Raw genomic sequence first — 13,592 nt, 5'->3', positions numbered from 1 at the left:
AAAGAGCACGGGTTTGGGAGTCAGAGGACCTGGGTTCTAATCCCGGCTCCACCATTTACTGCTGTGTGACTTCGGGCAAGTCACTTAACTTCTCTGTTGCCTCAGTTCCCTCAGCCACAAAATGGGTTTTCAAATCCCTGTTCTACCTCCTACTTAGATTGTGAGTTCCATGTGGGACCTGATTATCTTGTATCTACCTTGCATTTATTACAGTACTTGGTACAATCAATCAATCAATAGTATTTACTGATTTATTTATTTATTGATTGATTGATACAAAGTAAGGGCTTAACAAATACCACACTTAGTACTGAAGATGCAGCCTGGCCTGGTGGACAGAGCAGGGGTCAGGGAGTGAGATGACCTGGGTTCTAATACTGGCTCTACCACTTGTCTACTGGGTGACTTTGGGCAAGTCACAACTTCTCTGTGACTCAGTTCCCTCATCTGTAAAATGAGGATTAAAATTGTGACCCCTACGTGGAACAGTGACTTTGTCCAAAATGACTGGCTTGTATCCATCCCAGTGCTTAGAACTATGCCTGGCACATAGTAAGCACTTAATAAATACCATTTTAAAAAATCAGTGTTATTCATTGGAAGCTTCCTGTATGCAGAGCTCTGTACTTAAGTGCTTGGGAGAGTACAGTACAGCCGAGTTGGTTGACACATTCCCTGCCCACAGTGAATGTTGCCAACTTGTAGTTCCCAAGCGCTTAGTACAGTGCTCTGCACACAGTAAGCACTCAATAAATATGATTGAATGAATGAATCTGTAAAATAGGGATAAAATGGATTGTGAAGCCTGTGTAGGGTAGGAACTGTGTCCAATTTCCTATCTTGGGTCTACTCTGGTACATAGTACTCTAAGTACATAGTAGGTGCTTATTATTATTAATAATAATTACAACAATAACAATAAATCAATGGTATTTATTGAGCATTTACCATATGCGGAACACTGTACTAAACACTTGGGAGAGTACAATTCAACAGAATAAGCAGACACTTTCCCTTGCCCATAACAAGTAATAAAACAGTAAACTCAAATTTGGACTGGCATCCTGCCACCTTCCTGCCCCTGACACTAACAGAGGCTGTAGAGCAATGGCAAGGCCAGGGGAGGGACCTATGGTTAGCAATCACAATGTGTATCAAAGCTTCTCCACAAAGCATTACCCTCCTGCCAATAGCACCATGCAGTGCCATCCAATCATGACTCCATGGTTTCGGAGGTGGGCGACTGGCCAATCATTGCTTCGCCACTTGCGGCCCAGCTGTGGGCTTCAAACACCACCTTTGGGCTGAAGACCCCTTAACTCTCCCGGGAGACACCACGCAAAGAGGGTTAAAGAACAATCCAATCGACTCCTCTGCCAAGGGAGAACGTTTCCCAAGAATCCCGGACTCTAAGCGAACTAGAAATCACATCCAGCCCGGAACCAACGAGAGAAGGAATTCAACAGGTTTCTGTCTGACCTTTACATAGCAACCCAGATGGTTTCTAACCCAAACAGCATAGCCGAGAAGCAATGATGGTGAGGAAATGTGCTCCTCTGAGAACCCTTGAAGTTCCTCAGCTGATAGGGACTTTCGCTTTCACTAGGAGTTTGGATTGACAGGAGGCGCTTAACAGATACTCTCACTCTTACTTTACTTTCTGCCATGGTCCAGATGGGTGAATCAGTGTAACCAAATTCCACTCCCCCCAAAACTCAAAGATGCTCCATCCAAGCCTGCATCTGCCTCAATGCCGTAAAATTTCCTTAGTAAACAATGCGCCTGAGCCCCCTGCTCCTGTCACTGCCCTACACGATCCTCTTTCATTCATTCATTCATCCATTCAATTGTATTTATTGAGCACTTACTCTGTGCAGAGCACTGTACTTAGTGCTTGGGAAAATACAATACAGAAATAAAGAGTTACAGTCCCTGCCCACTACCAGCTCACAGTCCAGGTGTGGGGGGAAGACAGACATCAGTATAAACTTGTCAGATCAAACATTGCTTTCCACACTAATGGAATCATCCAACAACATTTTCCTTTAGGCAGGTAGCACATTTTCGAATGAACCCACTATAACGTGCTTGAAACCACCCCAGGAGTCAGTACCCCAGATAGAAAGCAAGTCCTCCCCGAGTATTGGAAAATCTCAAAGACAAACCGTCTGAAAGCGGGGAGGCTGGAAAATTTGGTTCCTGTGCCCTCGGAACCGGCCTGGGCACTCCAGCAGCCAGAGGTGACTGGGGAGAGCTAGGAATGTAAACTCGTTTAGAATCATCATAAAACTAACCTTTGCTCTCCTCTCCCAAGTCGCTAGTACTCACCAGGTCTTCCCTCCTCTCTTCCCAGACAATGAATCGAAGGAATCAACCAGGTATGTTGGGTATATATAGAGGGAGGTGTTGCGTAAAGGGCTGCTGCTGCTGTCATCACCCTCACTCGCATTCCAGCCCCGCACTCTGGAAGGACTGCCTACCTGTCTGCTTAATGATCCCATCAGCTCTTTCCAGCCACAGTGGGCTCTCTGAGAAAACCTCAAACGATTTTTCCCAGACTTCAGGAAACTCTCTCTTCCCTCAAACCTCGCCCGGTGGTTGGGGCAGTGGGGTGTGAACCCTTCTGTCAACTCCAGTTTGCCACCTGCTCCCTGGACAGGATATTGTTTCCAGTCCAAAAAGAAACTTTAGCCAAAAAGTTTGGTGGGATGGGGATCGGGTGGGGGAGGGAGGGAGGAAGCGAGCCTCTCTGTTTCTTCACCTCCACTATCTCCTAATCTATCCTGCATCTGTAGCTTGGGAGACCAGCTTGAAGAGGGAGGCAGAGGTGATTCAGATACAAATCAAAGCCCATTAGAAACCCTGTGACAAATCCCTCGCAAAACAAAGACAAGAATTTCACTCTTATCAGGTCGCTCAGGTGCTCATAATAGGGGAAGTTCAGCCTCCCGAGGCTAACTCAGCTGCTGGGTCAGGAAAGGAACTGGGATGATGGCAAAGCTGGCCAGATGAATCCAGTGTTACAAACATGATGGTCCTTTGATCAATACATCAATCAGCGGTATTTATTATGGTCAGTGGAAGGTCACTGTACCCCAAAGAGTGCAGTAATTTTATAGTTTAGACATTTATTGAGCACTTATTATGCACCAAGCATTACGCTAAGCCCTGGGGTTGACGCGGGATAATTCCCAACCCTCCCAGGATCCTATGGAAGGCCAGACCAACTAAAGACAGTGTTCCAACCTGCATTGCTAAGACAAACCGGGTGGGACACATTTTTTGTTCTGATCTTATGTGTTCTCGGCCTATTTGTGAAGCCTCTGTTCATTCCTGCTGCAATCCTCTTGAGGGTAAAGAGCTATCTTGCTATCTTGGGGGAGAAAGTGGCCCTACTGGATTCAAGGGGGCACTTTTCCCTATGGGGCCAAGTCCAGGCTTGGGGAGGATGCCCGGGGTTATGGTCCCAAGGCATAAGGGGGGTTTTCTGCAGTGCTTGCCTCTGTTGAAGGCCCACTTAGGGCCAAAGATCTTGGTAAGTGGTCCAAGTCAAAACAGACTTGGCCAGATGAACCACTGAACTAAAAAAGGCAAAATGGGGCTTTGTGGAATGAGACGAAACTGGGAGTCAGGAGTCCCGGGTTTCAACCCTGGCTCTGCCACCTGTCTGCTGCATGAACTTGAGAGACTCATAACCTCTCTGTGCCTCTGTTTCCCCTTTAAACTGTAATCCCCAGGTGAGAATAGGTCTGCATCTGACCTTATTTCCTTGTACTTACCCAAGTGCTCAGCACAAGGTAATGACTCAGTGTATGTCACCATTATTATTACTAATAATGATACTAATTACTAATAATAATAATAATTCTGCACATAATCACTATTATTATTATTACTAATAATAATAATTACTAGTACCTGTTCACCTTTGTTCTTAGACTATGTAGGACAGGGATTATGTCTATTCTGATTATCTTGTGTCTACTACAGTGTTTGGCACATAGTAATTGTTCAATAAATGGCATTATTCTTCGTTGTAGTAGTAGAAATAATGATAACAGCAGAGGGCAGTGAAATCTAGCCCGGTTTTCACTCAGTGCTCAATCATGGCCCTGGCACACCAAACCTACCCTATCCTGCCAAGATTGGGCTGGGATGATTTTTTTTTAGATTTCTGCATGAATTTGATCCCTCAACCATTGCTGAACAATGGCCATGTGCCCGGTGGCTAGAGATATGAAAAACCCAAGCAGTGAGGGCATTTTCCAGGTGACCATTTTTTTTCCCCAGTGGAAAAGTAAAGTGTAACAAGCTTGGGTTAAATGTTCGCCCCATCCTGAGCAAGTGCCGGGCTTGGTTTCTGAGAGCCAATTTGGGGCTCATGCTTTCTGATGTCATCCTGGGATTTTTCAGAACCCATGAAGGGTAGACATAAAACTGGGGAAAGCTCTCAGTTTCCCCAGTGAGTGTTTATTTCCCAGGGTATTACCTGACATTCACTCAAAGGTGTCTCTTGAAAAGATGAAGAAATTCTTTTAGCTGTCTACCCTCTGGGGAGGTTTGTGCCTTGGGCCCTGGAGGCTAGAAAGGACTAGAATAATAATAATAATAATGGCATTTATTAAGCACTTACTATGTGCAAAGCACTGTTCTAAGTGCTGGGGAGGTTACAAGGTGATCAGGTTGTCCCACGGGGGGCTCACAGTCTTAATCCCCATTTTACAGATGAGGTAACTGTGGCACAGAGAAGTGAAGTGACTTGCCCATAGTCACACAGCTGACAAGTGGCAGAGCTGGGATTTGAACCCATGACCTCTGACTCCAAAGCCCGGGCTCTTTCCACTGAGCCACGCTGCTCAATGTGCCCCAAAGCCCTGTCCAGCACCAGTTCAGTGAAAAGATTACTGGTCCAGATCAGTGACTCGGACCAGCGAAGACCGGAGTGGCTGGTCCACTTGTACTTGTAACTTGTACTTCCCAGGTGCTTAGTACAATGCTGTGCACGCAGTAAGCGCTCAATAAATACGATTGAATGAATGGTCCAGCCCCCACAGTTTGCCCAATTCTCCCATAACCATCCCGACCTGAACTTATAGGCTTCTTCTCCAGGATAGAGTGACCCGATGCCAGGTCGGAATTTCCAGATCTCTTGTAGCGTGGAGAAGCGGACCCCCAGGCTGGTTCAGGGAAAACAGGACAGGGGGCTACAGGTTTGTGCCCTTCTGTCTCCTGTTTGGGGCCACCCATTCACAAACGTGCCCTAGAACTGGCCCTCTGGCCCATAGCCCTGTCTGACCTCAGACTATCTGGGACAGGGTTTGAGCTGGGGCAGGACACCCGAGTCCTCAAAGGGTAAGAGATGGAGTGGATCCAGTGATGAGAGATAAGACCCCTCTCCCCACAGTGGTCCTATAGGTGAGCTTGGTGGGGTTGAATCCCACCTGACGAGGCTTACTGACCTTTGTCTGAGACCAGGGAACATTCGGGGGAATACTGGCCACGATGGTGGCTAGGGGCAGAATGGTTCCGGCTTCCCACAGACCCTTCTTCCAGGGTGATGTCAGCGGTGTCAGGTTAAAGTGAGAGACTTTGCACCCGTGCATCTCCAAGTGCCAATATCCTTTTTAAGGCAAAGTGAATCAGATGATTGGCCCTGGCTCCGGTCATGGAAAAATGCAGCTTTAAAAATTTTTAACCACGGGGATTTGGTGCTCTCTGTGAGGGGTTGGAGAACAGAATTCTGCACATAACTTTCCCTCTCAAATGCTTTACTCATTACTTAAGGAGAGAGATAGTGACAGCTAAGCTCCATCTGGGGGACAGCCAGCAGGCTGGGTCTTGATCCTACCTGGGCCATTTCAATCAAGCAATTGAAGGAATTTATTGGGTGTCTGTTATATTTGTAGCACTGTACTGAGTGCTTGGGAGTACAGTACAATAGAGTTTTTATGGCATTTGTAAGCACTTACTATATGCCAGGCACTGTACTAAGCACTGAGGTAGATTCAAGCTTAATCACGTTTAGGCGTCGTCCATGTCCCTCATGGGCTCACCCTCTCAATACCCATTTTAGGAACAGAGAAGTGAAGTGACTTGCCCAAGGTCACACAGCAGACAAGTGGTGGAGCTAGAATTAGAATCTAGGTCCTTCTGACCCCCAGGCCCATCCACTAGACCAAGCTGCTTCTCTACAAGGGTTCTAAAATAGAGATGGTAGACAAAATCCCTCAGCAGGGGAGAGAGATACTAAAATAAACTGCAGGCAGGGGAAAGGAGGTGACCAAAATTTCTGAGCCCCCAGACTCTTAGCTCTGTTGAGCCTCCAACTGGGAAGGAAGAGCTTATTGGATCCCTAGAGTCTTTGAGCTATAATCCCACCCTTACAGCGGGGTGGAAAAGCCATACTCCCAGGAAAAGATGAGCCCGCTAGAAAGGGCCTCCATGCTGGATGTTTCTGGAGGAATCTGGAGAGAGGGTGGTGTCCCTTCTTCTCCTTTCTCAGTCCATCCTGATATCACTCTCTCTCACCCTTCTTCTCCTCCTCCTTCTTCCCAGACACACACTATCTCTCTCCACTCACACTCCCCTCTTACCTGCATCTCGCTTCCCAGCCTCTGCAAAGAAGGTAAGCAAACAGGTTAAGGAGGAAGACCAGGCAGGACGAGACAGAAAAGGAAGATAAAGAGAAAAGTTAAAGTCGATATCAACTCCTGGACAGATCCCTGTCTGGTCTGTCTAACCTGGATTTTGCATATAACCTAGGCAAGGCACTTCCCTTGGTGAATCCAGGCCAGGATTTCCCACGGGTCCCTGTTCGTGCTGGGGCAACACTTTGGCATCTTCCAGCTGTGCACTGCCCTGGGGCTCTGTGGGGCCTCTGGGTAATGTAAGCAGTAGGAACATGCATCCTCATTCTTCCCAGGTTAATTCTAAGAAAGTACACTACTATCCTGAGACAGGTGGCAGCGAGAGGGGTAGGAGACAGAGAGAGTGGGAGAGCGGGAAAGTCCAGCCTCAGGGGCACCAACGCTCCTATAGCTGGGATGCCAGGACTGGCAGCAGTAGGGGTACCGACCTTTAGTGAGGCGGGCCCTTCCCTCACCCCCAAGCTGTGGCATCAGGGGCAGCCTGATTGTTGGCTGCCGGCCAGCCAGGGTCTCGAGCCAAGCTTTGGATTCCAGCTGGTGCCAGCACCAGAAGGCCAGACTTGCCAGGAGCCTCTGAGGAAGGAAAGAGAAAACTGTGGAGAGGCACAGTGATCTGCACACAGTAAGCGCTCAATAAATGCAACTGAATGAATGGAAGCTCCATATGTGAGCAGGGAATCGTGCCTACCAACTCTAATGGACGTTCCCAAGTGCTTAGTACACAGTAGGTGCTCAATCAATACCACTGATTGAGAAGGGGGTGGAGGGCAGGTCCTCCTGGAGCCATACCTCCCAGCCGGGCCGGAGCTGAGCCCTCAGTTTCCTCAGATGTGGGCAGCCGGGGTTTCTCTCTGGCCCTACGGCCCTCCATGGGAGAAGGCAAGCCATCTCTGGAAGGCTCATTTCCATACAGCAGGAAGCAGAGCCCCCCAAAACAGAGCTGCTGGGAGGAGTCTCCCAAAAATTTTCCATTCACTGATCTGGGATTGCTCCTACTGCCCCTGCCAGGCTTCTCATCACATGGCCGGGGCCACCAAGATAACTGGGTGTGGGGCAAGGATCTCCCCTCTGTCCCCACTCCAGGTCCCCAGAGGAGTAGGTTGGGGAAGGTAACGACCCACTGGAGGGCCCTTCAGTAGGGAGAGGTGGGGTGAGGGATCCCAGGAAAATCCAAGCGGGAAGTTCCTCTGCAGGTAATGTGTCCAGTGGCTCCCAGAGCAACGGACCCCTAGGGTTACTCTGTGGGTCCACGTGGTGGTTCAGACATCAACCAGGAGTGGCAGCTTCCATGTGGGAAGGGCTGGGGAACAAAGTTTGAGGGTCACAACCAGAGAGAACATCAACATGGCCTGGAAAAGCTCCCTCTCCCCACAATACCCCAAGGCCCCCGCCCCAAGTCTTCCTTCCCTGGGACCCAGTTTCACCTACTGCCTCCTCCAACCATGCGGGGAGGCTTAGGGAGGTGGCATCTCTTGTAGCAGTCTGACTGGGACGTCCAGGGTGTGCGGTTGGACATCCTGACCCCCAGGGCTGGGCAGGAGAACTAGGCACGCGTGATTGATGAATCTGTCATCGCGCGACTGCAGCCGCGGTTTCTGGAGGATTGAGGCCAACCCCGGTCATGGTTTTTGATGGATTGGGAAGGGGGTCTGGAACCCGGGATCCCTCAGGGGCATTGGCCTTTGTGCAGGCCAATCCCTCCCCTGGCCCCCTTCTCATCAGCAGCAAACAGCATTTTTGAAACACCTGGACATTAGCCAAGTCAGAGACAAGCCTATTAGGACTCAATTCAGCAGAGAGGAGATAAAACGATAAATATTTACTCCTCCGGCAAGCTTTGCTGGGTGGGATGCTGAGGGCGGCCAGGCTGGGAGATAGAGAGGGAGATTAAGGACAGAAAAGCCCCAGGAGAGCCCCAGGCAGGGAGGATGGGGAAGCAAGCATCTCCTGCACGATCTGGTCTGGCTGGTGCTGACCCCTCTGTGTCCCCCCTCCACCCCTGTTCCCTCCCCGAGCCGGCCTGCCTCGTGGACCAACCACTGGTTCCTTCCAGCTCTCTGGGTCCTGCTCTCCAACCTTCATGCCTTCATCCAGGCCTTTGCCCCCACTTCCCCGCTCTCAACTCAAACCAGAAATCCACTGCATGATAATAATAACTGTAGTGCTTGTTAGGTGCTTACTACGTGCCAAGCAATGTGCTAAGTGCTGGGGGGTAGATACAAGATAATCAAATCATACGCAGCCTCTCACCCACTGGGAGCTCACAATCTAAAAGGGAAGAAGAGTATTTCAACCTCATTTTCCAGATGGCACAGAGAGGTTAATTGACTCACCCAAGTTCACACAGCAGGCAAGGGGAGGCACAGAGGAGGCATTAGAATCCAGGTCAGCTCATCCAGGAAGCCCTCTCCGTTCCCATGCTGGTTATCACCAAAATCATCATCATCATCGATCGTATTTATTGAGCGCTTACTATGTGCAGAGCACTGTACTAAGTGCTTGGGAAGTACAAATTGGCAACATATAGAGACAGTCCCTACCCAACAGTGGGCTCACAGTCTAAAATCTATCTTCCACCACATCCCCACCCTTCCTCGAGATGCCAACTTTACGTCGTCAGGAATTCCAAATACCCAGGAATGGGTCATTCTCGATACCACACATGCATGCTCATCTAGTACCTTGGAGGACTGGGGACCAGTCTACGTCTTAGAAGAGCACCTGACACTGTCCAAAACCAAGCAGAGAGCCTGATGCCCCCACTAGTCTATATCTTCAACTAAAGGCCTGGCTGATTCTAGAATTGTACTTTCCAAGCGCTCAGTACAGTGCTCTGCACACAGCAAGTGCCCAGTAAATAAGAGAAGCAGCGTGCCTCAGTGGAAAGAGCCCAGGCTTGGGAGTCAGAGGTCATGGGTTCCAATTCCGGCTCCACCACTTAGCTATGTGAGTTTGGGCAAGTCACTTCATCATCATCATCATCATCAATCGTATTTACGTGTTTACGTAAATACGTATTTACGTAAATTTACGTAAATTTACGTATTTATCGTACTTCACTTCTCTGGGCCTCAGTTCTCTCATCTGTGAAATGGACATTAAGACTGCGAGCCCCACATGGGACAACCTGTTAACCTTGTATTCATTCATTCGATCGTATTTATTGAGCACTTACTGTGTGCAGAGCACTGTACTAAGCACTTGGGAAGTACAAGTTGGCAACAATCTACCCCAGCGCTTAGAACAGTGCTCTGCACATAGTAAGCACTTAACAAATACCATCAAAAAAAAAATAAAATCTCAGCTCCGCCGCTTGTCAGCTGTGTGACTCTGGGCAAGTCGCTTAACTTCTCTGTGCCTCAGTTGCCTCATCTGTAAAATGGGGATTAAGACTGTGAGCCCCACGTGGGACAACCTGAGCACCTTGTATCCTCCCCAGAGCTTAGAACAGTGCTTTGCATATAGTAAGCGCTTAACAAGTGCCATCATTATTATTATTATTATTATTATTATTATTATTGTTAAATATGATTGAATGAATGAATGAATGAAAGGACAGGGCCCGGCTAGCCTACTGGTGGGGCAAGGGAGAAGACAGAGGTTGGCATGTGGGGTTGGGGCTAAGGAGGAGGGAGCAGGGAGAGAGTCTAGGAGGGGCGGTGGGAAGAAGGACCATTAGGACCCACGGCACCTGTATATATCTATATATGTTTGTACATATTTATTACTCTATTTATTTTACTTGTACATATCTATTCTATTTATTTCATTTTGTTAGTACGTTTGGTTTTGTTCTCTGTCTCCCCCTTTTAGACTGTGAGCCCACTGTTGGGTAGGGACTGTCTCTATATGTTGCCAACTTGTACTTCCCAAGCACTTGGTACAGTGCTCTGCACACAGTAAGCGCTCAATAAATACGATTGGTTGATTGATTGATTAGGAGGGTTTTTGAAGTTTTGGACATCCTAGTTCTAATCTGTCTCCTGAAGGCTGATGGCCTTAAGAGACCGGTGCTTGGAAGCAGCAGTCCGGGGTTAACCTCCAAGTCCCTCTTATACTTGGGGCAAGAAATTGGGCCTCTCCCAGGTGCCTTAGTCTCTACATCTGTAAAATGGGAATGATGACAATTGCCACCAAGAAGGGTTTTGAATGTCTCAATGGACAGGAGTCCCATCGACAGAAAGGGCTAGAATGAACCCATCTGGGAGCCAATAACGTTGTCCCGGGTTCCCCAGGGGGCAGAGGGGGCCCTGCTCGCAACAGGAGAGACAGCCACCATCATCACACACGCTTACAGTCCCATGTAAGGTGTATTTCTGGGGTGGATCCAGCTCTTGCTGACCAGAGAAGCAGCCTGGTCTAGTGGCTAGAGCATGGGCCTGGAAGCCAGAAGGACCTGGGTTCTAATCCTGCTCTGATGTTTGTGTGCTGTGTGACCCTGGGCAAGTCACATCACTTCTCTGTGCCTCAGTCACCTCCTCTGTAAAATGGAGATGAAGACTGAGCCCCATGTGAGACTGTGTCCAACCTGATTAACTTGTATCTACCCCAACTCTTAGTATTCATTCATTCATTTGTACTTATTGAGCACTTACTGTGTGCAGAGAACTGTACTAAGCACTTGGGAAGTACAAGTCGGCAACATATAGTGACGGTCCCTACCCAACAACGGGCTCACAGTCTAGAAGGGGGAGACAGACAACAAAACATGTAAACAGGTGTCAAAATCATCAGAACAAATAGAATTAAAGCTATATGTACATCAACAAAATAAATAGTAAATATATACCAGTAAAATAGAGTAATAAATCTGTACAAATATATATACAGGCGCTGAGGGGAGGGGAAGGAGGTAGGGCGGTGGGGTGGGGAGGAGGAGAGGAAAAAGGGGGTTCAGTCTGGGAAGGCCTCCTGGAGGAGGTGAGCTCTTAGTACAGTGCCTAGCGTGTAGTAAATGCTTAACAAATACCATTAACAAAAAAGCCTTCTTCCTCTCCAGAGGGACTCAGGGCTGGGCCAGCAGCACCAGATAGATGTGACTGCCACCAAGGGTGAGGACACATCTCCTCAGGGCCCTCCACGGAGGAAGGGGTGGGAAGGGGAGAGAGGGCAGGAGCAGAGCGTCGGCTTTAAGCCTTTATCCTGGAATCTGGTACTCTCTCTTCCAGGCCTGCCTATGCCAACTTTCTTTACCACAGCCCCGACCACAGAGCCAACTCCACTCAGAAGCTATTGTTGCAGCCAAATCATCCGAGTTGTGGCTTTCTGACAGGTAAACCCTTCAGGACCTAGTCCTCTGCATTTCTCTCCACTTCTCAAAAACCTTCATTGTTCCCTGTCCATCTACACATCAAAAGAGAAGATCCTTATCACTGACTTTAGGGCACTCCAGTATCTCTCTCCCCCTTATTAGTGCACTCTCTTCTCCCAGTATACCCCAGCTTGTTCTCTCCATCCCTCCCAAGTGCCCCTTCAATCAATCAATTAATCATATTTATTGAGTGCTTACTATGTGCAGAGCACTGTACTAAGCGCTTGGGAAGTACAAATTGGCAACATATAGAGACAGTCCCTACCCAACATTGGGCTCACAGTCTAAACTGTCTGACCCCCTAACCCTACCTCCCACCCTTTCTCCTGCCCTGAACTCCCCACTTCTTCAAATCTGCCAGACCTTAGCTCTCCCCCATTTTCGAAGCCCTCCTGAAACCCTACCTCCTCCAGGAAGCATTCCTCAGTTTTTTTTTTCTTTTCCCTAGGTCATATCCTTTCCAACTGCCATCTCAGGACTTCTGCTCTCACAACCTCTCATTGTGCTTTTGTGTATATTGTTTAAATTATTAGTTGAGCACTTTTTCCTCCTATTTGTAATTCAACCCTAATGGGACCACTCCCTTCCCCTTGGCCTATCTGAGTGGGGGTCTCTAATGGGGAGAGAGGAAGTGGTCCCCTATACGTTGTGCCCCAGCCCCCATGGGCACCCTCCTGGCCCTCTCCAGCTGAAAAGGGGGATGAGAATCTATTCCCCACCCTCCCCAGTAGAAAGGGGTAGGCCACCTTCAACACCATACTCTCTCTATCCTCCGGACAGCAAGGAGATTTAGCAATGGGAAGCCCTTCGGGGACAGGAACCTTCTATCTTATATTCCCCCAAACCCACTGCCCTGAACACAGCAGGCGCTCATTACAGAGCTCTTAGTACTGTGGTCGACACAGCAAACGCTCACAGCAATGCTCTGGACTTTTTTTCTTAACTGTAAGCTCCCTGTGGGCAGGAATTTGTCTAGCAACTCTGTTCATTCATTCAATCGTATTTATTGAGTGCTTACTATGTGCAGAGCACTGTACTAAGCACTTGGGAAGTACAAGTTATATTGTACTCTCTCGCAAGCACTTAGTACAACGCTCTGCAAGCAGTAAGCATTCAATAAAGTAGTGCAGCGTGGCTCAGTGGAAAGAGCACAGGCTTTGGAGTCAGAGGTCATGGGTTCAAATCCTGGCTCTGCCTATTGTCAGCAGTGTGACTTTGGGCAAGTCACTGAATAATAATAATAATAATAATGGCATTTATTGAGCACTTACTATGTGCAAAGCACTGTTCTAAGCGCTGGGGAGGTGACAAGGTGATCAGGTTGTCCACGTGGGGCTCACAGTCTTAATCCCCATTTTACAGGTGAGGTAACTGAGGCCCAGGGAAGTTAAGCGACATGCCCAAAGTCACACAGCTGACAAGTGGCAGAGCTGGGATTTGAACCCATGACCTCCGACTCCAAAGCCCGGGCTCTTTCCACTGAGCCGCGCTGCTTCCCCTAGTTCCCTCATCTGTAAAATGGGAATGAAGACTGTGAGCCCCCCGTGGGACAACCTGATCACCTTGTAATCTCCCCAGCGCTTAGAACAGTGTTTGGCACAGAGTAAGCACTTAGTAAATGCCATCATTATTAT

The 13,592-nt window shown here is 48.5% G+C and overlaps 1 protein-coding gene across 2 annotated transcripts in view; it reads right to left on the bottom strand.

The window, feature by feature from the left end:
- SLC34A2 (solute carrier family 34 member 2) overlaps positions 1–6,629 on the bottom strand; it is a 39,626-nt gene extending 32,997 nt beyond the window's left edge. The window contains exon 1 of one of the 2 annotated variants that reach the window (XM_038753013.1): positions 6,594–6,629. In XM_038753013.1, coding sequence (XP_038608941.1) covers positions 6,594–6,599 — 6 coding nt within the window. In that variant the 5' untranslated portion in view covers positions 6,600–6,629. Of the gene's footprint in view, positions 1–2,165; positions 2,210–6,593 lie in introns of those variants that run through there. The other variant, XM_038753014.1, reaches the window with a different exon arrangement.
- Between the last annotated feature and the right edge of the window lie 6,963 nt (positions 6,630–13,592).

The sequence above is a fragment of the Tachyglossus aculeatus genome, chromosome 10, assembly GCF_015852505.1.
Source record: "Tachyglossus aculeatus isolate mTacAcu1 chromosome 10, mTacAcu1.pri, whole genome shotgun sequence".
Lineage (NCBI taxonomy): Eukaryota > Metazoa > Chordata > Mammalia > Monotremata > Tachyglossidae > Tachyglossus > Tachyglossus aculeatus.
This window is presented reverse-complemented; position numbering and strand designations above follow the sequence as displayed.